This window comes from Sipha flava, unplaced genomic scaffold, assembly GCF_003268045.1.
Source record: "Sipha flava isolate LNK unplaced genomic scaffold, YSA_version1 108_pilon_pilon, whole genome shotgun sequence".
Lineage (NCBI taxonomy): Eukaryota > Metazoa > Arthropoda > Insecta > Hemiptera > Aphididae > Sipha > Sipha flava.
In genome coordinates this window covers 5,918-32,487 of record NW_020271725.1, presented here as the reverse complement: position 1 = coordinate 32,487, position 26,570 = coordinate 5,918, and the positions used below count along the sequence as shown (strand labels likewise).

Genomic DNA, 26,570 nt, shown 5'->3' with positions numbered 1-26,570 from the left:
CTTTTAAACAAATATATTGTATAAAATATGTTGAAAAAAATATGTAGGGTACTTCCTACACTTCGGCGATGACTAGATTTTTACCCCCCCCCCCCCATTCCCATTTTTATTTCGGTCAAGACTCTTGACGCTATTCCGGTGGTGGGGTTGTAGGGAGATCCACCTCTGCGCTCGATCGATGTGTTAGATACTCATGCACATTATACCGTCATAACCGTGAATTGCATCACCGTCACCTCGTCTTCATGCTTGTTACTAATCTGGAATTTGAACGATGCTGCAAACATCCTACAGTTCATGTAGGAACTCACAGGTGTCTTAATCCTGTATGCGTCTGCGTATCGATTCTGTTCCCAGGACCGCGAACCCACCGGATGCCGCCATGGATCAGGACCGTGTTCCTGTACTACTTACCGGCATGTATGTTCATGAAACGGCCGAAAAAGACGCGACTGCGGTGGATGATGGAGATGCCGGGCATGAGCGGTCCGCCACATCCGCACCACACGTCGCCATCCGACCTGCCGGCACCCGCGCCCCCGAGTTCGGCAACGCCATCCAAACACAAAATGGAGGCAATGGAACTGGCCGACCTGCACCATCCCAACTGCAAGATCAACCGGAAGGCGAGCGCGGAGCGGCGGGAAAGCGAGAGCTCTGACTCGTTAATCCTGTCGCCAGAAGCGTCCAAAGCCACCGAAGCAGTGGAGTTCATCGCCGAACACTTACGGAACGAGGATCAATACATACAGGTGATAAATTACGTTATTAACCATATAAGGCCCGGTTGAGTGTTACACTATTCCGCAAACACCGCGTTTATAGTGATGTGGTGTTCCGAAGGGTAGAACTTTCAATTACTAATAGCTGGTTTTTAATTACAATTATTATACTGTCACGTATTTTCATACCCTGTAAGTTCGTAACACATGTTTTATTCGAACATTAATACTTCCTAAAGCCCAACAATTTTATGCGGGAAACGGTCAAACGTAATCAGCTCTATTTTTAAAAAATTTAATCGAAATATACGCATTGATAATATAGTATAGTCTTAAAATATACACTGAGCAAGTTTTCAAGTCGATTAAGTCGATTATATAAAACCTCTATAGTAAATTGTTTTGGGTTTTGTACATTTAGAGAACTACAAAACATGTACAACAAATCAAACATGTTTATTTATCGAAATTGTTTCCTCACCAATAATGAATATTGCAACTACTTGGGATACTAATTGAAAAATTGGATTATTTTATAATTTTCAATAAATCTGAGATGATTACTATTTAACCGAGATGCCCTCAAGTGATAGATACGCCGAAACGTTGCATGGCAACGAATTGCATTGGACCCATTTTATTTTAAGATATTTTGATGTGTTTTCAAGTATAACTTTGATAATAGATTAAAGACATTAGAGATATTACTATTGTCGCCAAGCATGCCGCCGTTTAATGTACATTCGTATAATACAATTGCGCTGTATTGTATTCACGAATCGATACAAGCTGATATTTATTACATTTTGTTACACGATTTATTATTTGATTATCATAATATCAATATGACCCTTTTATCGGATATTCAATATACTACTAACGTGATATGCGTTTCAATGCGAATATATTACATATAAGTAGTGACTTATTGCATATAACTTGGCCAAAAAATGCAGAATATGATCAGACGATTCCTGTAAGTGAAAAAATTTTTCAAGTATATCGTACACGTTGCAATAGTGTGTTTCTAGTTACACAAAGCTAAATGTTAATTAATAGCGTTTCACCAAAAGCTTGCAAGAACTCCAACACACGCCATATTCAATTAAAATATCCACTTTCGAATTCTACCGTCGTCGTGATGTCACGCGGGTTAAACGTCGACGATGACGATCGCTATATAATAACATGATGCGCAACGGTTCTTGATTATTTCCAAAGCAGAAAGTGCGTTTGACATTATTCAAGATCAAGTAATACGTTCATTGTTTTCAACGTTTCCTACCACCCTTAGTAATAAACGGATGTCACAAAACACTTTGAAAAAGCATACTAATTGAATGCGATACCATCACTTTTTCCAGTGTTGGTTCACAACGATTTGTTTTTTGGCAGAATCAGGACAGTATATTTAACGTTTATTGTGTTTAAATTAAAAAAAAAATCGATTAGTAAGCTGAACATCATAAAAAGAAGCTCAAAAAACCAAATTATGTCGAATTCGTATCGTTAAAATTTGAAGCCAATATTCATATTAAATTCGAATTCTATATTTGGTTTGCAAGTGAAAGGTTATCCGACTTAAGTTTCAAGTAGCAATGTAGTTTAAAAGGAAACATGTGTTTTGGTGATTTTTTATCGATGATATGTTTTTTGTTCACATTTAATTTTATTCTCATGTTCCCCTCTCTAAGATATATTTTATATTACAAATAGAAACGATTTATGATTGCAAAGAACATTTTATTAAGATAGTTTACTTCTTTCTCTTTCCGCCCTTTTAAACTTTCCTTACATAAAGAGTTATTTTCTTTATTGAATCTCTTATTTTTAATGGAAGACTTATAGAAAACTATTATAAGTAAATATTAATATAAAAAGAAAAATTATAAACAAATACTTCTATTAATATTTTTTTTTCTTCTAAAAATAATTTGAAACACTAAATAATTTGTAAATTATAAACCGAATTTTTAAATGTCACCCATTGTAAGAACTACAGAATATATTAGAAATGTTCTTTTTCTATTTTTATTACGTATAAAATTAAATAGAAAATTGCCAATTCAAGATTTTTATACTAGAAAATATTGCGTTTTTATAATAATAATTTCATATAATAGTTAATTATTACATTTCTAAATTTACTTACCAACAAACCGAAAAATAATTTTGCTATTTGATGATTTAATATAAAACATATTATATCGTAAAGTATCAACTTCTGAATATTATATTTACAAAAATAAAAAATAAATTTCAAATAATGTATAGGCATTTATACATAATTATATAAAAACTTCAAGTTTCAAGAGAAATAAAACACGAGTGCAAGTATTTTTAACGTGCACATTTACATACATTACAGATAATGGTTTAAAATAATAATTTAATTTTCACAGCTCATGACTGTTTATGAGTATCATAATATATATAGTGCTAAACAATTTTCCCACTATGTTATAATTAATTATAATCATAAATATTAAATGATGGTTCATGCGTGTTAGCTCTTGAAAAACGTATTTAAATCGTTTTTTCTTTTTTCAATTTAACCAGAACTACATAAAATAAATAATGAGAACAATGATAACTACTTAGTCACTTGTGATCAAGAGTACCTAATAATATATAATTATTAAAGTTTATTTATGTTTGTTAAAAATTATACCGTACCAAAGATTAAATCGATTTTCAGATAGAAATTATAAATGCAACACGTTTAGGAAACAAGTGCTCAACGATTGGCACATGAGTAGTCACAACACTTAAATAGTTTAGTGACCATTATATATTTGCGATTACAGTAAAGTACTCATTCACGCAATACGGTGGGGAACGCGATCACTCCGTGCTGCTTCCACCCTTTTTTTGATTTCAGATAAGAGAAGACTGGAAGTACGTGGCGATGGTTATTGATCGGCTGCAGTTGTACCTGTTCTTCATAGTCACCACCGCCGGCACTCTCGGTATACTAATGGATGCCCCTCATATATTCGAGACTGTTGACCAGGACAAAATCATTGAAATCTACGGTGGAAAATAAACATTTAAAAAATTACAAAAAAAGATTTGTAGATGAAAATGCTCAAGTTAGAACTAATTTGCTTCAGAGGAGTTATTTAAAATTAAAATTAAAATAATAATATTATTATTTAACATTAATGAATACACAGTACTGTAACCATCGTGTTGTTATTATTATTATTAAAATACAACTTAGTTAGTATAAGTGCCAAAAAAAGAAATGTTATTTATTACTATTGTGTATAGTAAAATAATTAATGATGTTTAAGTAAAGAAAAAAACAAATATTATTAAAATTTTTAGATTAGTTTTGAAGTTGGAATGAACAACTCGCGAACATGTCTCGAACGTCCGTATGTATACTGCTTGTGTTGCAAAAATATCCTACGGGGTTTTGAATGTGCTCAAACCGTTCATTTTCCAATCACATCATACAGAGGAGTGATTTCTCACAGATCCTAACCAATTTTTTTTTATCCTTTTTTCAATTATTGCTCATCTCTCTGCTGAGCCCCCCGTCCCACTAATCATCAAAATACCAAATCAAATACGATGAACCACCTTGTGTAGTCCCAATGTGCCAAAAATAAAAACAAATGTAAACGTGACAGAAAATAAACGAAAATTATTTTGCTCAAACTCGTCGCGTATATTATACAAACAAATAATGGCCCGCAATTATGATTTTATTGGTTATTCGAATCACAATAATTAAAAAGAAAAGCCGAAACGTATAATATATATGTTATGTTATTATTTTATTTTTTTTCTCTTAAATATGTATTCTCATCTAAATATATTAAAATCTTCGCTCAAATATTTTTCACTAATGCTATACTATAGACGATGACGTCCGAGACATATTCGTCGCATTTTGAACCAACATTTGATGTACATAACTATTATTGTTATATTTTTTCAGTTTTTTATTTCTCTATTAAGTAGAAATCATTCGTGCCCGGTTTGTCTGGAATACTCAAGTGATAATATCAACGTTAAAAATAATATAACGATACGTGGTCGATTATAAGCATAATTACTGATAATTAATGCGTATGCGAGTATGCCCAACAATTATCCTGGGTGGCAAGTCGAGTAAACAGACCGGGTTATTATTACTGTCCATTAAATCTAACGCTGGTTTCAAAATGGTCGTATATACAAATTTATCGTTAAAAACCGTTTGCAACTTTCTAGCATAACCCATGTTAAATAAATTTATATTTAAAACTTATAGATCTAATCATTTATTGTTATTATTATTATTATTATTATTTTTGTTGTTGTTGTTGTTATTATTATTTTCATTATTATTATAATAATCTTCATAATTATAATTATTATTATTTTCATAATTATTATTATTATTATTATTATTATTATTAATATTATAATTATTATTATCATCATTATTATAATGGTGTGCACTAACGGCATACGGCTCACGTTAGTTGTATACTAGAGACTAGTTTATTTTATTGTTTTATTTAAAAAGAAAGAAAAATTTAATTTGTTTTTTTTTTTTTTGTAGTGTGTGTTGCAAAATTTTGGTGTACGTACAATTTTGTTACTGCGTTTTAATATTATAATAATGTTACAACCTTCGAGAAGGGATTTTTTTTTAAGTATTGTATAAAAATAATAAATATAGTTAAGGCATGGAGGATATACAACACAGCTGTTACAATCATCCGTGTACACAATAATAATTTAATTACAAAAAAAAAATTAAGAAATTCAGACAATCTCATCCAATTGTAAAGTGTTTATGTAATTTCTGTTTGTGTTGGCTAGTGTATAAAAAAATAACAAATATTAATAAATAAAACTGTTTGTTATACTATTTCGCAATGTTTGAAACAAATCGAACAAACTAAAGGAACAACAAATGTTTTTTTTATTCAAGTGTCTAAGATCTATTAAGATGTTGGATAATGTTTTGGCTTATTTTTCGTTAATTTATTTTACATTTACTTTGTTCGTAAGTCAAATAATACAACAAAACTGAAAATAACGAATTATAAAAATATAATGTTTTGTTTTATTTTTTTTATTTCTATCTAGTCGTTTATTTGTTATTAACTATTATTATTATTATTATTATTATTATTATTATTATTATTAATTACAATTATATTAATTGTTAAAAAAAGTCTGGTATTATAATGGATGTTTAGTATCTACGCAATAAATTTCACATTTAGAAACATTTATGAAATTGAAACTTGAAACTATTTTTTTTTTATATGTATAATTTAAATAGATAGGCTACATTATTCGCATTTTTACAAGTAAAAAAAAAATGTCTGAACAAAATGTGTTGTAAAACAGATTAAAAATTAAATAACTAAGATATATATAATATAAATTTGTAAACGTTTTAAAATAAATTATAGCCAAATAAATTAAACAAATTTATTGCTTGAAGCACTATGTTTTTTTATTTGTATCAAATTTCATAAAGATATGATTTCAGTCAAGGGCGTATTTAAGGGGGGCGAAGGAGGCATTTCCCCCCTCCCCCCATGGCTCATATTTTTTTTTAATATAATACACTGGTTTATTTAAAAAATGTAATGTATAAGCAATTAAGAATATAAATTACTAGTCTATTATTATAATATGATAATAAATTCAATAATATGTCAATTTGATCACGGGTATCAAATTTTGTTTATCTTCATATATCATAACATTTTTGGTTGTGAAACGAATAGTGATATTATCTTCCATAGATATTGCTACGGTTAAAGACATTTACAACCATAATCGAGGTATTTATCAGATAATATAAAGTAATTTAAAGTAACATTTTTTTTACCACGTATTTACTAGTTAGTCATTTTTTGGTGCATTTATGCATATTGTATATTTTTGTATTTATTAGAGCTACCTATATAAGTCCTTAATAAATTTACCTGCCTATTTTTTTTTTACAACATAATATCTGGTACTTTTTGTTGTGCATAAGTATTTAGTAATTTTTTGTGCACAAATGCTTGCATATTTGTGTATTTTATAGAGATAGAAGTCCCTAACCCAAATAATAATCATAATAACTAACATTATCTATTTCCATATTCTTTAACTTGCAAATATTGGCCAAAAATATATTTTTTTAAATTGAAAACATGGTTAAGATCAAGAATAGGTTAGCATAGACCAGCGGTTCTCAACCTTTTTTCATTCACGCACCCCTTGACCACTCACTACTACTTTACGGACCCCCAAATGCCAATTTGTCATATATTTTTACATAAGATAGATATGAATTTACGAAATAAGTTTAATAATGAAAAATTTGATTTATTTTGATCAACATGCGCAATACATTGTATGTATAAAAATAAATAATAAAAAATAATATTGAGTTAAAAATGTAATTTTAATGTGATCCTTGAGCTTGTTTGCTAGCACTTAACTTTTTGAAATCTGGCTCTACGGATGATAAATAAACTCGTAAGTCTGAACTCACCGAGAGTCTATTACGGTACTTATTTTTAAAAAATGTGTATGACGAAAAGGCTCTTTCCACTAATACAGAGCTCGTAAACGATAGCAAAACATTGAATGCTTTGTAAGAAAGCTCAGGATATTCGTCTTTCACATTAGCCCAAAAGGTGATCAGTGATTTTTTTTCAAGAAATGCTGCTTGGAGTGAAGAGTCCGTTTTCAGTTCAATCAATTTTTCTTTTTCACGGGCTGATAAAACTGCAGATTTGAAATAAATTTCACTGAAAGGGAACATAATCCAGTGGTCTTCTTTTCCACATTTAGGGAAGTATTTTGCAAAAGCTGTTTTAAGCTCATTCAAATGTTGAACAATTTGGTGTTTGATGCCTTGTGATAAGTTCATATCAGTTTCACTGAGAAAATCATGCAGTGCTTCAAAAATTTCTGGTTGGTTATTCTCAATACACGTTTTCCAGTATTATACTCTTATTATACACTTATACTAAATCGTATAAGTTACGAAAAACCTATTTACAACATTTATAATATTTCACTACTAGTTTCACAAGTAATTTCAATTAATTACAACAAATTTCAATTTTTCCGCCATTACGCTTTTTTTCCGGGGACCCCCTAATACCTACTCGCGGACCCCCGATTAAGAACCGCTGGCATAGACTAAGAGGTTTGGCTTTGCTGCATGTGCATAAAAATATTATTGTATCCATTGGTGAAACAATCAACAAATTTGCCAAAATTAAAAAAAAAGAAATTTGAAATTTGTTATTTGACTTCTTACTAACCTTATATTTTCTACTTAGATATTTGTTAAATTAAGTTACCTATCTTAATTGTTTTTTTAAAGTTTTTAAAAAATAATTTATAGGTACTATTATTACTATGATTATTTGTTGTTTTTTTTTATACAAGATTCAGACTGAAGGTACAATTTTAATATAAGAATTTTATATGCAGTAGGTTTTAAATATGTTTATTAAATAAATATTAAATTCAATTTGGTACTTGTATTTTTATATATTCCCTCGAATGAGCAACAGGAACAGTTTAATTCAATACCAACAAATTACTATTAATAACTGTAATAATAGTCACAATAGTTATACACACAGCACTCATATTCTCCACAAAGGTTTACTGTAATAGGTAGGTACTTTAATTTTAAAATACATTATTTAATTAACAATAATAAATAATATTAAAAATGCAGTATAAATTAAACATGTTTTATACATTTTAGGTATATTATATAATCTATAAACTTTATCATATTGAAAATAATGGGAAATTAAAATACACTATATACTATTTACTATTAAACCATTGAATATGTAGAAATTTCAATGAGGGGTACGGACCCGAAAACCTCCCCTCGGGTATGCCCCTTTAATGAACTGTAAATTATTTTTAAGTTTGTATTGAAGAAAAATTAGTTCCCCCCCCCTGGCCTCAACTCAAATACGCCCTTGATTTCAGTTTTTGTATTGCATAATAAATGCATTATATACCTCCAAAACATATTTATACATAAACAAATTATTTATTTTGTATTTTAAGGAATCACACAAAATTAACATCTGTTTGAAACGTTATCGTTATACGGTTATATATTTTATTGCTACAATTTATTTTATTATAAATAATACAATACGAGTTATGTACTTTTAAATATTTTAAACTTAAATATAATTTTTTAAGTATGTTTGATGAATGAAATAATAAAACAATAATACATACTATTTGTAAATTGATAGTAATTATCTTATACATTATCGCTATATGGCTAAAAGTTATTAGTAATATTAATATTTTTTTTTTTTGGGGATAACGGCCTTTAAGACCAGCCCTCCAAGTATATACTTCTCCATCTATTTCTATCCTCCGCTTCTTCCCTCCATTGCAAACTATCTTCTATTTTTCTTACATCTTTAATAACACAGTCCTCCCATCTTAAACGTGGTCTGCCTAAGGATCATTTTCCTGCTGGGTTGTTTTCGATTACGGATCTTATTATTAATCCTTGTTTCCTCCATGCATATCCTGCCCATCTCATTCTTCTGACTGAAATTTCTTTTGTGATGTAAGGGCGTTGAAAAAGGTTCTGGAGTTCTTGGTTATGTCGTTTCCTCTATTCTCCGGTTTGATCATCCTTGCATAGTCCAAAAATCCTTCTCAGAATTTTCCTTCCGAAAACCTCCAACCTCATTTGTTCTGCTTTCCTGAGAGGCCAAGTCTCCGAGCCGTATAGCACAACTGGGCGTATCAACGTCATATATATTTGAACTTTAAGGTTATTTGAAACAGCTTTAGCGCTCAGTACTTTTCCTAATCCATAATAGCAATTAATCCCTTTTTTCAGTCTAGTATCATTAAATCATTAAATATTAATATATTATAGGTAATAACTTATTACCAATAATATTTTAAACTGATTGCTAAGTAATACAATTTATACTCCTACGGTATAGAACAAAAATAATTTTAATTTTATCAAATCACCATTACCATAATACCTCATTGATGTATAATTTAATCATGATTGTATTTCTCCATGCATATGGACGAGCCACTGTATTTTCTTGCGTTAACAACGTGAAAACTCAATAAACATGGTGCCTACAATAATAATAATAAAATATTATATTTGATAACTATACATTTTACGAAATTTAATAGGGCTTAGAGTCCCACAACAGGTTTATAAATAATAATTAGGAAACGTAGATACCCTAAAAAAACGTAGTTAATTAATTGGCGGACATTCGCTATTATTAACGAATACCGAATAGTAACATTACTTTACATTACACGAAAAATTTATTACTAATCATTTTTAATACCACATATTAAACTTTCACAATTTTCACCTAATAGGTCATAAGCAGGCTTAAAAAATATTTTTCGAAATTTCGGGGGACTGCAGACCTTTCAAATATCTTCATTATCCCTTAAATACGTCACTGCGTATTAAGTATACTATAACATTATCAGATGAATTATAATATTCTGTAAGATTGTAATACTATAATATTGATAGGTATACTATCGGTATCCAGTGAAAGTTAAAAGGGGGGACGATAAGCAGTGCTTGACTTGGCAAAATTAAAGAAGGAGGACTCTATTTACTTTAAATAAAAAAAAAGAGTCCCCAAAACTTGTTAAGCATTATAGTTATAACGTAATAATAGTAGAGGAATGCTAACATTTCTGAAAATTAGTGCATATAAAAATAATAATAATAACAATTACAATATGGATAGCACAATAAGGGCTGGCGGCCAATATATATAAAAAGAATATACAAAATAAATTACAGAAAAAAAAATATAATGTTCAGCGCGTTACAATGTCGGACGGTTATACCTTGGTTCGGCTTGAGGGTTCGTTCGGTTACACCCACGCGATCGTGCTCAGGGCACGTGCGACGACCACCAAGACCGATAGACGACTTCTGGAACTCCAGGAATTGTTCCTAATTAGGAACACTCAGCAACACAATTGGGCACTGGACACTGGCAACGGACTCCTCCGAGGAAGTGTGGAGGACTCGCAACCCACACGTACAAAAATGGCCGACCACGTGATGAATTGGACACAGGACGCTCGTGACGGTCGTGGTAACGATGTCAGACGGAGTGCTTGGCGTCGCACTATAAGTCACCAAACAAAGTTGCCGTACGAATGCTCACACAGAAAAAGGGCACAGATTCGACGATCCGACGATCACGATCTCAAAACAGCACGAGTGCCCCTGGCACCAGAGAAGGCAGCTCCGAACGCTACGAGACCAGATCAAAAGACAGCCTAACGGCCGTGATGGAAAAACGGGCGGCGCTGGTGCCAACCGGTTACTGAATGTTGCGGGGATGGGACGGGTAGTTTTCCCGATTTTTGAACGAGCGGATCAAAACAACCCTGATCCATGCACATTATTATCAATTCTCCGTTATCACTATATCATATAACATTTTTCGGTTGATGCTCTTATAATTTTACTATATTATCTGCATTATGTAAAAAAGATAATTATTATTGTTGTGTTACCGTTTAGTACTATTTTATATAATTATTAATTTTTTATTGTGCAATATAGATAAAAAAACAAAACAAAATGGTGAAAACTGTTGCCTTATATGTAACAAAAATAAATATTAGCTAACTCTTTCATAAAAATAGAATTATACTATTAATTTGATCATTTGAATTATTATTTGATATCAAAATTTGATTTGCTTATAAACTTAGGTAAATACATTAAAATTAATTAGAAAAAGTATTATATATCTAGGCATTTGAATAATTAATACATATTTTTCGGGACATTGACTTTCAAGCCCAAGTAGTAATTAAAATGTGTTTTTACACTATACACTTTTTCCGTGAACCCCTCATATAAACAAATATTTAGTAGTAGTAGATATCAGTATTTTCTTGAAAAAATAAACATAAATCGAATACATTTCAAAGTACCTATCTAAATCTTGTTATTTTTATCATTAGAATTAATTAGATACAAAAATATTTTCCGCATATACTGCTAGACCCATAGTTTTACTTGTCTTTGTAAATTTCTTCAGATACATAATACACAAAATACAAATAATATATATATATATAGTAAAATGACTAGAGCATCAACCGAAAAATGTTATATGTTGTAGTGATAACGGAGAATTGATAATAATATACATGAATCAGAGTGGAAATGATCCGCTCGTTCCACAACAGTTGATATGGAGGATGGAGGTGGTCAGCTGTTGTCTATACGAGCAACAGCAACGACGGTTGAAAACGTTCGGCGTTATCAGCACGTCGTCCTTGTATGGTGTTAGTATATATCACGATTAAAAATATACAGGTTGCACATCGCCCTATAATAAACGACTTTCAGATTGATTGTATATCTTTAATCGTGGTATATATTATTTTTTTTTTTTACGTAATGACTTCAGCTGATGATAACCGATTGGTGGTGGGTCGACGGATGTTGTTTTTCTTCCCTTTATCTTTTTTGTTTGTTTTCTCGTCTCCTCCCGTCGTCACTGATATTTCGTGATTATTCAATAGTTGATATTGTTCAGTGTCAACGGCGAGTTAATTTGTTTACGTCGTTCATTGGCGTGTCGCATTCAATTCGAACAACAGTAAACAATAAAACACACACATTAAGAGCTCAATACCTTTTACCCGACCACACATGCGCTCGTCTGTACCCCACTCACCGCCGCTGCATTCGTTGTCACCAATACTAAACGTGGATCAGTAATTGGATCAAACGACAGCAACGTTCGTCTCGTAACTTACCACGTCCGCCATCAGATATAAGCACGGTAAGTATATTACTATACTGTATTTATACTGCTGCCTTTAAATTACTGTGTAAAGAACAAATTCGTCAGTGATACGATTTCAGAGTGCTATTGTGCACTATATATAAAATAATTAAGTGGAAATCCTTGTGCAAACGTTTTATTGTTATTAAAATTTTATTGTACAGCCTCATAGGTACATTGTCATTTGATCTGCTCTAGGTTTTTGATTAATTGTCTATCACAGTTACCATGTATACGACGTATCAACTACTGTTGACCATTGGAATGGTCATCACAGGATCTATAAACACACTTAGCGTTAAGTAAGTTTGCATAATTTTAATAATAATTTATATTAAATAAAGTAGCCTTCAAACATTAACTGATTTTCTATTGTTTAACTTTTAATTTTCTACCTATAATTGAGGCAGTTGATAATTTTTTTTGTTTAACTTCACAATTGTAATTTAATGTACATAATTACACATAGTGGCCAATTTAATGTTTTCAATTATTGAGTCATTAAATATTGACTTAAGAAGTTATATGAACAATGTATCTTTTAAACGTTAGTTGTTCAATCAAATGTAAAAATATTTAATTATTTTAAACTAAAATTTACCTTTATTAAGATTATCATTTAATACTCAGTATTTATAGGCTTATCAATTTTAATTTAGGAATAATTACATTTTTTAATAATTTTATCTGAAAAATGTATTTTTGTATTTTATATTTTCATATTTTTTTAATATAAACCTTAATATATAAACATGTAACAATTGTATGTCACTAAAATAGTTAACCTTGATTCAGTAGTATATAATATATATGTACTAGTATTTTATGTTTCGCCATGTTCTATTTAGAATATTATTTAAGAAGTTTGCTTTATACGTTTCAACTAATATATTTTTTAAAAAAATTTCACAAAGATTTAATATTATCAAAAAGTATAGTTTCTTAATTTATTTTTAGTGATAGTAATATTATCTATTATGCAATTATTTTTATTTTGTTTTAGTATTTATTATGTAAATTACTTTTAAAACTTTATATATTCATCATGTGATTTTGTTTTTAGATGGGCTGACAAGCTTAGATCTATTGGTTCAGATGGTAAAGAACGTAATTTTGACCATCCTTTTGTTCAGTCATTAACAATGTTTCTTGGAGAATTTTTATGCTTGTTATTCTTCAAACTTGCATATATGTATCATATTAAAAAACAGGTTATTTATTTTATTAATTCAAAGTACTAATTATTACAACATTTCTATTTCATGGTTTTAAAATAATAATAAGTATTATTAAATATATAAACAATATATTAAAAATGATTTAATATTACAAATATTATTAATAAAAATAAAATATAAGACATAATAATTAATCATTTTTGATAAAAGATTTATATATTTAATCATAGTTTATTAAATGTATACTTCAAATTATTATAGTACTCTATTGAAGATAGTCCAATTGTTAAAGGCAATCAACAATTCAATCCATTTTTATTCTTTATTCCTGCAATGTTTGACATGATAGCTACTACACTTATGTATGTTGGTCTAACAATGACCTATGCATCTAGTTTTCAAATGTTAAGAGGTACTTAATTGCATTTTATTTGATTGTGTTTGTTAATATCAAGTTAAAATAATTGGACTTAAAATTCTATATTTGTTATAGGTTCTGTGATAATTTTTACTGCTATTTTTTCAAAAATATTTGTTCATCGACAAGTATCTATACGGCATTGGCTAGGAATATTTACAATAATTATTGGATTGGGCACAGTTGGTATATCAGATTTATTGTCTCCTGGATCAGATTCTCAAAATTCTAAACAAATTATTCTTGGTAATTATTTATTTAATATTCAGCTGAAATAATATTTAAAATTAAAAATTTATTTTAACCTATTAACATATGCATGCATCCCATTCTGTTTGCAAATTCATATTTTCCCAATATTCCAATATTTTCTTTTGGATCAATCAGTCATAGAATTACATATTGAGAGCTGCCTCAGGCACTTGCTTTTCAATATGTACATGATGCACATTTAAAACTCTTTATCATTACCAAATATTTCCTTTTTTTTCTTTACTTTTGACATTGCCATCTTCAACTCCTAAAAATACATAGATATATCAGTTAAGACATGAATGATTCCCTTAACACATAAAATACCAACTTTATTTTAGTGTACTACACTACATGCCATGTCAATATTTGAAAAAACATGGATGTCATCGGAAATGCGACGATGTCGGCCATACAGTATGATACCCCATCATATGACCGACATCAACATGTATCCAACTTAATTATCTTGGAACTAAATTATTTATATTAATTAATAATAATAATTTATTTTTTTAATATGGCGACAAGGCGCCGTTTTTACTATCTATTCTTAGCCTCTATAAAATGAAAACTGTAATAAAATAACTTGTAGTGACATCTAGTAAATAATTTTGATACTAATCGACTTGTCTGATAATAGCACAAATTATATGAATATAATCTGTGATAATAGCAAACACGTTTTCGTAATAATAACGGTGGGTGTCACCGGCGATACCCTCGTCTATAAATAATAAAATGGAAAAATACTTTTTTCAAGGCGGCTAGGCGTCACCGGTGACACCCGAGCTTCCTAATAATTATGAATTATTGTAACTATAGGTTTATATATGTGTAGGCTTAGATATCTCTGACCAAATGTCTAGATACCATAGTGTTCTTAGAAAAACCATTAAGTGGTTTCTCTTTAGTACGGCAGTTGTAAATGCATGGAATGTTTATAAAAGTGTCATAAATAATAGTAAAATGCAAATAAAAAAATTCCGCGAAAATCTCATTTGTGAACTACTCAGTGATGAGATTTCTTCAAAGTTTACAAATTCTTCAGTTTCTATAAAATTTGTAAAAAGACCACATAATTTGATTGAGATAGAAGGCAAAGCTGGACATTCAAATAAAAAAAAACGGAGAAGATACGTAGATTGTTATGAAAATCTAAGGTTGACATTGGATCCAAATGAGTCCAAGAAAAAATGCAAAATGGTTTTAACCATTTGTCAAAACTGTGAAAAACCATATTATTTACAGTGTTTTTGACAAAAACTTTAGCTCCTAATTATTTTATACTTTAATTTCTTATTGCAAATTTTATATTTTGTTATTTTATATTGAAATGGTTATAAGTTGATCATATTTTATTTATTATTTTTATTGCAAGGAAGTAACTTTTATAATATGTTATTAAATATAATTTGTTATTATAGTCAAAAGAATAAGTTTATATTTTACATTTATTTAGGTATTGCCTGAAATGCACAAATTATTAATTTTTATAATATAGTAAATATCTAAAGTTTGATTCATTATAATCACTGACCAGAGTAGCTCAAACTTAAGAATATAGTAGCGAACATGTTTTTGGTCTTAACACCGGTGACACCCATTGTTCAATAAGAAAAACTAGTCGGATATCACCACTGACTCCCCTCGTCACCAATGTGTTAAATGTAAATGTAGTTTATGTACTATAATATTATTATACTAATATTTAACTTTGGGACTTTTGGATGTTGTCAGATGGGCCAGGAGAAAAATTCAATTATTATTTAAAAGAAATATAATATACTTATTATAAATTATTATAAAATACTTATTATATATATATTATATATTATATTTATATTATACTTATTATAAAAGTTTATAAGTTTTAAAAGTATGAACTTCAGTAGTATGGTAACATATTATCACTAGGGAACGGATTTATATGTAAATGCATATTTTTATTAAAACGAGATATTTAAGATTTGATAACAAATGTTTATGATTTAAATCATTCCTATTAAAATGATGATACTTTTATTTTACATATTTTTACATATTTTGGTATAATAATTACATATTTTTACATATTTCACTAATTTTTAAATATTTTTAAACTTATTTTTATCATTTCATCATTCATACGTCTTCTTCCTACGAAAATACAAGAAATTATTTCAAAATTAGATCCAGAAACTTCTATCGCTATTGGAAAAACTCAAAATATTATGCTAAATGAAACATTGAAAATAATTTAATTTTAATTAAAAATAATTTAATAAAATTATTAATAAAAAATATGTCCCCAAATGATAGTATGCAAATTGTTGAATCAGAGATTAAAACTCGTAAGCGGACCAATAGATGTTGTAAAAAAGAAAATTCATGCTGTTACAGAAAAAAATTCCAGGCAATATTGATTTTAAAACAATCAATGACATAATGAGTGGCAGACACCCTTCTAAAAATTTGGAATTATCGCCTTTTGATAGTACGCACTTGAAATATGCTTTTAATACATCGATTGATATGAAACCATAATTTAGCCGTTTTAAAAATATTTTGATACCTAATAGGCAACATTTAACATTTGATAATTTAAAAGATATTGTAATAATTCAATGCAACAAATCATTTTGATAATTTAATAATAATAATCACTTTTTTTCCCCCCACATATTTGGATGTTTTTAGCACATATTTTATAAATTATACTTACATATATATGTAAATATTTCTGTATTTTTATTACATATAAATCCGTTCCCTAGTTATCACATTTCAGTAACATTGGCCTAATAACACAATGGAAAAACATACAATTATAATAATGATGGTAGCGCATCGAGTGGTGAGTTTGACACGGTTACACATTGTTTAAGTGTAAAGATATTTAGATTCAATTAATAGACTATTAAGAATACTTGTTATGGTATTGTAATGTACTATTGAGTACAAAAAAATTATATTGCCATTCAATTATAAAAAATAAAATAAGATCTGTATTTTTGATATTGTATGGTTGTTGAAAAACCTTACAATAATCATAAAACTGATTCATACAACTTATTTAAAAATATATATTAAGTGGCCAATTCAAATTTTATGGGCATGCACTATCAATTAAGTATTTTATAACTTGAAAATATATATAATTATTGTTGGATTCCATCTAAAATGATTTGTATCCATTGTCAGAGAGTATCCAATAATGATATTGAATGTGTTAAATGTATTTCCATATATCTTTCTTCCTTCCTCTTCAAATCTACTGAAAAAAACAATTCAATAATCCCTATTAAACTTAGTCAGCCTCCCATCTTAGTCTCATCACAAACTTGGATAAATTCTTCAGTTTAAACACCTTTTCTATTTTATTTACTATTGGTCCAACTACATATGCTCTACGTTCTAATATTCAAGGGGACTTATTCTTTATTTTTCCTTATCTTTAAACATGTTATTTATTCTCTCAGATAAAATCTATTCTTTGCCCCTATCATCACTGCTCATCTTTCTTATAAAATTCCTGTCTTACCAGCTGTAAAAATCTACAGTTTCTCTTGGTTCCCAGTCATGTTGGCATTGCCAGTAATTAGAAAACTGATCAGTTAACTGTTCATAACATTTTTTTCTCCTCTAAATTCCTTCCTCAGACAACTTTCGCAAGAAAAACATTTGGAAATCTTGGAAAACCAAATGGTTTTCCTTGCTTCCTGTTCATTTTGTAATCTAGAACTGTAATAATTTCCTAGTTATCTTCTACTGTCCGAAGTTTTCTTCTCTATCTATTTCAATAGTTGCCTTCTCTCGCTTTTAACATAGCTATTATCTTCTCCCTTAAAATCCCTTTTGCCTTTATCTTCACTCTTCCCCTTTGTCATCTGAATAAATCCTGAACCAACTCTGACTGGCCTTCCTTTTTTTTTCTTTCCAGATTATATCTTTTCATTCATCTTCGGTTCCTTATTTATCAAACATCCAATTCTAGTTTTTTGATAAACTCTCGATTTTCTCCTATCATACTCTATAATTTTCATTTTTAGTTTTAGCTTCTTTCTATAAGTAGTAATTTGCTATTGCTTCTCCCTACTTTATTTTAATTACCTTTTACATAGAAATAATATTTTATGCATTAATATTTTTTTCTTAATAAGTGTACTTGAACATAAAATTAAAAAATAAATTATCAAAATTGTATTTTATTTTTAGGTGACTCATTGATCTTATTTGCTCAGATTATAACAGCTGCTCAAATGGTATATGAAGAGAAATATGTTGTCACAAATGACATACCACCATTACAGGCTGTTGGTTGGGAAGGTATTTAAATTTGATTTTATCATTAGAATAATAGTAAAGATATATCTTTATGTATCAATATTTCTTCATTTATTGTTAAAAGTTGTAAACAGTAAAATTACTATCAGTTTTAAATATTTATATATATCACTCAATTTAAAATTTATAATATAGGTCCAAATATTCATTATTTCCCCTGTGCTGCTTTAAGCACTAAACAAATTCCCACATTTTAATATTAATATTTTTTTAGTTTAATAAATGTTATTAAAGCATACAATTACAGTTGTTTCCTTTATTACTTAAAATTTTAATGATGTAAAATAAAAATATACAGCTATTATAAGAATTCATTCATACATTCATATGAAAAACTTAATTATAAAAATATGATATAAAATATAATGATAAAAAACATGGTAATAAAAAAATTTTAAACATTCTTAAATTATATTCTAAATTAAATAGTTAGTGTCTTTAACGCATCGGCTTTAATAAAATAAAATATTTTATAATTAGTTGCATTTATTTTAGTTCTAGTTACATATAATAAAAATGTAATACTAAAAATTATTTGCTGTCCTTAAAAAATTGCTGCCCTAAGCACTAGCTTATAGTGTTTACTAGGAAATACGGCACTGATTTTCCTCCTCTTAAAATATGATTTATATTTGTATTAAATTCATATTATATAAATATAACTATGCTTTTAATGCAGTATGCCATTCATATAAATTCAAAAACATTGTAAAAATGTCAATACCTTTTGATTGATTATTAATTTTTCCAAAAAGTTTAAAGTTTTAAACAATAAAATGTAAAAAAAGAAAAAAAACATTTTTAGAAAATTGATTAAACAACAAATAATATAATTTATTATTGTTAATGAATATCTATAGTAATTTTCACATAATAAATATTATTTTAATATATTATTAACTTAATATGTTTGAATACTAATCATGGACATGTAAAATTTCTTATTACTGTTTGCTCAGTAATTTTAATTCAGATTTATTTATCTTTGTATTTTATATTAAATTTTATGCCTCTTGCAAATAATTCATAAACTATTGATAATTTATATGTTAATTTCAATTATATTAATTCAAAATGTAACTATAATAATAACTTAATAATACATTTTGACAAAATCTGATAGCTCATATAAATTATTAAACATTATTAATTATTATTGTACAAAATAAAATTAATCCAATGTCTAAGTGAATAGAGGTATTAATCATGAAAATAGTTTGAAATTAATATAAATTTTATTAAATTTAAGTAAATAATTTTCAGTTAAATTAAGCTTTTTTTCTCAATAACATTTATGCAAATATAAATTAAATCATAAAATATTTATTTAAATTTTTTATTAAATACTGTATTATTTGTGTTTTAATATTGTTTATTTACATTACTAGATAAAAACAACATCATAAATTTTACATTTTCTTAATGACATAATAATAATAGCATATTAAATTTGTTTTTAATTAATTATTATAATATATAATTTGTTAAAATTTATATTCAATTATACTTGACAGTACATTTTAGTTTATATTAATTAGTAAAAATAAATTCCAAGAAATATTCTTGGAAATACATTTTTTTTAAATTTCTATGGCATCTAAAAGCAATTTTTATTTTACATAAGATTTAGTAATTTCAATTTTTTTTATTTTTTAGGTGTATTTGGATTTCTGATGATGAGTTTTCTTTTAGTACCATTTTACTATATTAAAGTTGACATTTTTGCTAATAATAATTCTCGTGGTGTTATTGAAGATTTTCCTGAAGCTATTACTCAAATTATGAATAATAAAATTATTCTACTTGCATTAATTGGTAAAAATATTAATTTAATAATAAATAATTGTTTGAAGTATAAAATGTAATTTATATTATTTTCTAGGTAACATAATAAGTATTGCCTACTTCAACTTTTCTGGTATAAGTGTTGCTAAGGAAATATCTGCGACTACTAGAATGGTTTTAGACTCTGTAAGAACATTCTTCATTTGGACTTTTTCATTAGCAGTTGGCTGGCAAGAATTCCATCCTCTTCAGGTAATATTATTCATTTATATTTTAACTAAATTTTATCCCAAATCAGAAAAAGTATTAGAAGTGCGATATATATAGTAATACAACACTATACTTGATTGTATAAAATTAGTAATTTGAGATCTGCTGATTAATATTATTATTAAAGTTTTTTTTTGTTGATATTTCATGAATAAGAAATATACCATGTTGTATAATGTAGTATTGTAAATCATAAACGTAATTAACTCTTTAATTTAACTAATTAAAAAAACCAAAAGTTCTTAGCATTTCTTTATTGCTACAATGTTATTTTAATCCCATTAATATACATTGAGAGCTGTTTAAAAAAATTTGAGTAATAAATACATCTGTTGATTTCTCCTCAAACAAGCATAAATTATTTAAGGGTAAATATTGGTATCGTTTTAGTATAATTTTGAAAAAAAAAACTTTAAACTGCAGTTCTGAATATTTTAGAAATATTGGCTATTATGAATTTTCACTGTAACCTTTCATATGAGTTACTTTTATCAGTTAATATTTAATTTATTAAGAAGTAGAAAGAGTATGGAAGACAGCTGTTTTTACTTACTCCGTTTTACTTGAGAATATCACAATTTTGACAATACATTTTCTCATCAATTTTTCGCAATGTATATAAATCATTTCATCTTAATTTCAAGAATTTACTTGTTAACTAAATAACTAAATTGTTTGTTAGATATCTGGAGATAGGAAAGGATTTTATATGCATATATTTTCAAATTTCTTTTTTTTACAGCAAGTAAAACGTATAATTCCATTAGCCCATCATCTTGCATTCTACATTAATTTTATCTCTTGTTTAAAGTTGTAGAATTTAATATTTAATATTCGTAAGATTCAAAAGCTAACCATAAAAAAAACATTTAAGATATACTTTACTACGATTAATTAAACTATGGTACACTTTGCATTTTGTGTACATTAAACAATGATACTTAATTTATGTTTATTTTATCTTTAAAATAGTTGTTTAATTGCCAAATGATGTGCCCCAATTGGTATTGACAATAAACTTATACTTATAAAAATAAATCTTACATTTGGGTGTTGTCTAGTTCAACTCTTTCAACTAATAAAATATAAATTAAAATAAGATTTATTAAATTTTTAAGTTTTGATAACTAGAACTACATTTTTATTTTCCTTCAAATTCTAACTATTGAGGTTATACTATATTATAGTAATAATTCTATAATTTATAGAAATATGAAACTAATATTTGTTGATAACAAAATTTAAAAATATTTAAATAAATTTGACATTTTATTTATAATGAAAATTATCTTTTTAGCTGGTTGGTTTCCTGTTGTTACTTATTGGAATGTGCATATACAATAATCTATTAAGAGCTGTACCTAGAAGATTAAGAACTGTTGTACACTATCCAACAGATGAACCAATTATTGGAAGTGAAGCATAAGAAGATTAATGTTTTTAGGGGCGCATGTAAATTCCTCCCAAAATTAACTACAGGTAAAATAAGGTACATGTAAATTTCGCCCAAAAAAAATTGATAATTAATAAACACTTCATACATATAACTTATAAATTATAAATAAGAAGTTCTTATTACTTGATGAAGTTTAAAAGCTTAATGTTTTTTTTTTTTATTTTTTCAATTAAAACCGTATAGATATAATAGCCAATAAGTTTATAAAGAATACATTTATTATTTACTGTTAATAACAAATTTCTGAATGTATCTTATTAATCATATTATTACTGACATAACATAGATTAATCATTATAATTTATAAGTAGGTATTTAAATATAAAAAAATGTTTATAAAAGTATTAAGTAGGTATTTAAATAAATATACATTTCACATATTACCACATATTAGTCACTGAACGCATAGTTTAAAAATATTTTTCCGTACAGAATTTACATGTGCTTTTTTTACTTGGATATTTTCCTCGGGCGGAATTTACAATCGCTCGTTTTTAGATATCTGAACAATAATTATTCTCAATAATTAATATCAAAATAAGGAACTAATAGTCGAACTGAAAATAATTGTACTTATAGTACATTTTCTGTACTGTATCAATAAAAATATATTATATTAAGTTGACTTAAATGTCTTAAATGACTTAAAATATTAAACCTAAAATCAATAATTATTAAATAAAATAACTCACTATCTGAATTGACTATTTTAAAACAAACAAAATGTTAGGATTTATATTTATTAAAATACTATCTAATACTTTTTATTGAAATTCATGCAATTCAAAATATTACCTTATAGTTGAAATAGATTCATATTTGTAGAAATCCTTTTCTAGATTTAAATAAATTTAGTTTGTTATTTAAAATTTACTTTAAAAATAATGATTGGAAAGAATTACATATGCTATGTCAAAAAAAAATTTAATAGTTCCTTATTATTTATTAAAATATATTCATTATAATTATTGTAAGTGTTAAAAATATTGTTGTTTTATGACTTATTATTTGCTAATAGATCTTTTTTCAATGATTTCGGCACTAACAATACTTATATACTCAATAATACTATTAAGTTATTTGTTATAGCCATTTTATTGACTTGTAACCTTTAAAATGTATATTTTTATTAAGTTTAATTTTTATGATCAATTTAAAATAATTATTTTATTATATACAATTCAAGAAATTTATGTAGTGCCAGATATAAAAATTTTAATCACGCATTTATTAAATTTTATAGTTCGTAATTATTGTTGCTGTAGTTAATTGTATTGTAAAAATTAAATATCTTTTATGTGGACATAATTGTACTCAAATTTACAGCAAAAACTGTTATATTTTTAGTTCTAGTATAATTGTTTTAAAAATAAAATTAATTTAAACTTTTTATTGCTGAAATGTCTAAATTCAAATATAAAAAATAATTCCTGAAATAATTATGTAACAGTTTATATTACATTACATACATAAATTAAAAAATAAGTTACAGATAAAATACACCATTATTTTGAATTAACTAGTTAATTGAGTTTGATAGTATGTATTTTATGCATTATTAAATAAATTCTGAAAAATATGGTGTTTATAAAAACATCTACTACAATGAAAAAAATATTAAAGAGTACCTTAATCATGTGTGAATAAATCTGCAAAATTTTTTGTTTCAGAAGTTTATGTAAAGTGTAGTAATACATTTGTATTACATTATTAAAGTTGAATTTTTTTAATGTTAATATTTATTTAAAGAATTCTAACGTTAATTTAATTTTTTTTTTTCTATTTATGGATCAATAAACTTCAAATAAAAAATGGTTTTCACTAAGTGACTAGGCATTTAGAGAATAAAAATATGTGAATTTTAATGATAGATCAAACCTGATTTTTTTGGAGTTGAACCGAATTATTAAAAAATTTTATCAAACTAAAATTCGAACTCATAATTTGGTACCCATAAACTCATAAACTGGTGTACACAAAAAACATTCTAAGTGCAACGTCAACATAAGGGTAGATTATTTGTAAATCTTTGGATTTATCGACAGTACTCGACCGTTACCAAGTATGTGTGTGTATGTCGTGACGCCGTGATTGACGATATATATATATATTTTTTTTTGAAATACACTTTTTATTTTGTAAAGAAGTTTCACTTCAAAAATATTATATCATTAAATATTGAAAATATAAAAAATATTCAGCTGCTCGGGGCAACAATACCCTGTACATTACATAGATTTATAACATGGATATGTTTTTTAGATGGATATTAAGAAGAATTGTGAGAACAGAAAAGCATTATCTTTCTTTAATTACATTGGTTGCTAAAATAATACAAGTCAAAGTTTTAACCCGAAAACATATCCATGATTTAATAATAATCATAATCAGTGTTCGAATTGGGAGGAGGGGTACACAGGGAGACGGAGCTCCTCTACTATTTTTTTTTTTTTTTGCGTACCCCAACTATATTTTTTCACTGGAATACCACGTTCATCCTGATTGATATTCAAAATAATTTCTATGTGAATTTCAATTTACGTTAATTGGAAAATGAATTTTACGATTTATAATATCAAAACTATTTTTATAATTAAAGATTATATGGTGGTTATGATAAGGGACAACGTCGTCATTTCTGGAAAAATATAAATAGTAATGTCTGTGAATTTGGTGTATTATACTTTATACATTGTACGGTTTGTTATTAATATTGGCGATCGACGATATCGTCATTTTGGAAAAAAATAAATGCCCTCACCACGACCTTAGACTAATCTTCTAAGGCCGTGGCCCGCACTAAAGAGTAAAAATAGATAAAAACAAAAACCAAATATATGATTATATCATTCGATTCATGAGACTGCCCGATCGCCTTTAATTACCTATGTTAATTATTATTTTATTTTTATTTTCTATTGTAACATATAGGATCAGGGGCGGATAGGACCACCGGGACACCGGGATTTTCCCGGTGGGTCGCTGTTTATATTGTCGTAAATGAGCCGATGAAAAATATTACTATTAACGCTATTAAACATGTACATTATACATACATACAAATAAAAGTATATAAATACTATAATACTGATATTTTTATTTAAATCTAGCATAAGTATAATTATTATTGTATGACTGAACAGTGGGGAAGTCCACTTTATTCTCACATCATCGCGCTAACCACCGCCAAATGGTGTTTATCTTGGAATTCGGGTTTCGGGTATTATTATTGTGCGTATAGGCCCGTTGCTGCAGCTGTCATCAACTAATATAAATAATAATTATTATTATTGAACTAAGGACGTTACAGTAAGATATTTCCAACTAGGCAATATACTACTAGACACTAGTTTCTATACGTCATTCAGTTTTTGGCTTTCTGTTGTCACTTGTAAAAATATATAACAATAACGTACCAATCTATTTGGATTCTGGAGTTTAGACAAGTAGGCACATTTTCGTATTATAATTTACACTATAAACTGATATACATCATAATTAGGCTTGCCATTCGTCCCGGTTTGACCGGGACAGTCCCGGTTTTAACAGCATGCCCCGGTGTCCCGGGCGGTCATTCATTTTGTCCCGGTTAATGGAAGCCGAGAGAAAATATAATATTGAATATTGCATTATTTAATAATGAATGATGGGTCGGCGAGAATAACGTTAATAACGAGAAATCGGCGATTTGTAGATAACAATTTTAGTTGATCATTTATAATTTATAATTTATGATCGTATTATATTATCTAAATTTTATCTACATGATTACAGGTTTATTTTTCATTCTATACGATTAGCCTTTACTAATTGAGCCATTAGGTAGTTACATAAAATATAAATCCAATTTCATTATCATCTTTGTCAGTCTTGTTCGTGATTGGGTGTGTACGACGTACGCAAGTGTCTATGCGGTTATATTTTTTCGTTGAAATTTATTTACTAAGATGCCTAAAAGATCGTGTACTTTTAATAATGAATTACAAAATGAATATCCGTTTTTAAAAAATGTACTTAATCAAGTTGATCGAGTAAAATGTTCTTGTGGTTCAGAATTTTCAGTATCTCACGGAGGGCGTGCTGATATAAAAGATCACTTAAAATCAAGTACACATAAAAATAGTTTGTTGGTATCGGCTGGTTCTTCGAAATTAACTTCATATTTCAAAAGTTTTGAACCACATAACAAAGAATTGTATTAGGCGGCCAAAGAGGCAACATACGCTTACCACACTGTAAATCATAATCTTAGCTTCAATTCTAATATTTGTAATTCTAAATTGATTTCCACATTTTTTGAGCCTAAGTTTACCCTGGGTAAAACAAAGTGTG

The 26,570-nt window shown here is 27.5% G+C and overlaps 2 protein-coding genes across 2 annotated transcripts in view; both read left to right on the top strand.

Annotated features, from left to right (window-relative positions):
* Positions 1 to 3,780, top strand: part of LOC112686488 (acetylcholine receptor subunit beta-like 1) — an 87,199-nt gene extending 83,419 nt beyond the window's left edge. The window contains exons 8-9 of the mRNA XM_025558768.1: positions 358 to 752; positions 3,604 to 3,780. Of these exons, the coding sequence (XP_025414553.1) occupies positions 358 to 752; positions 3,604 to 3,768 (560 nt within the window). The 3' untranslated portion in view covers positions 3,769 to 3,780. The remainder of the gene's footprint in view (positions 1 to 357; positions 753 to 3,603) is intronic.
* An 8,309-nt stretch (positions 3,781 to 12,089) lies between these two features.
* Positions 12,090 to 22,400, top strand: LOC112686701 (solute carrier family 35 member F6). The gene is made up of 9 exons (XM_025559113.1): positions 12,090 to 12,550; positions 12,752 to 12,855; positions 13,617 to 13,764; positions 13,993 to 14,143; positions 14,225 to 14,395; positions 18,599 to 18,709; positions 20,384 to 20,542; positions 20,610 to 20,764; positions 22,080 to 22,400. The coding sequence occupies exons 2-9, from the start codon at positions 12,782 to 12,784 to the stop codon at positions 22,206 to 22,208; spliced, it is 1,098 nt and encodes a 365-aa protein (XP_025414898.1). The 5' UTR covers positions 12,090 to 12,550; positions 12,752 to 12,781; the 3' UTR covers positions 22,209 to 22,400.
* The last annotated feature ends 4,170 nt before the right edge of the window (positions 22,401 to 26,570 follow it).

Bases quoted from the DNA above. Each gene is read 5' to 3' on its own strand.
- LOC112686701 (XM_025559113.1), top strand. From the start codon at position 12,782: ATGTATACGACGTATCAACTACTGTTGACCATTGGAATGGTCATCACA. The intron at 13,765-13,992 runs GTTATTTATTTT...AAATTATTATAG, and splicing joins TGTATCATATTAAAAAACAG to TACTCTATTGAAGATAGTCC. The intron at 20,543-20,609 runs GTAAAAATATTA...ATTATTTTCTAG, and splicing joins TATTCTACTTGCATTAATTG to GTAACATAATAAGTATTGCC.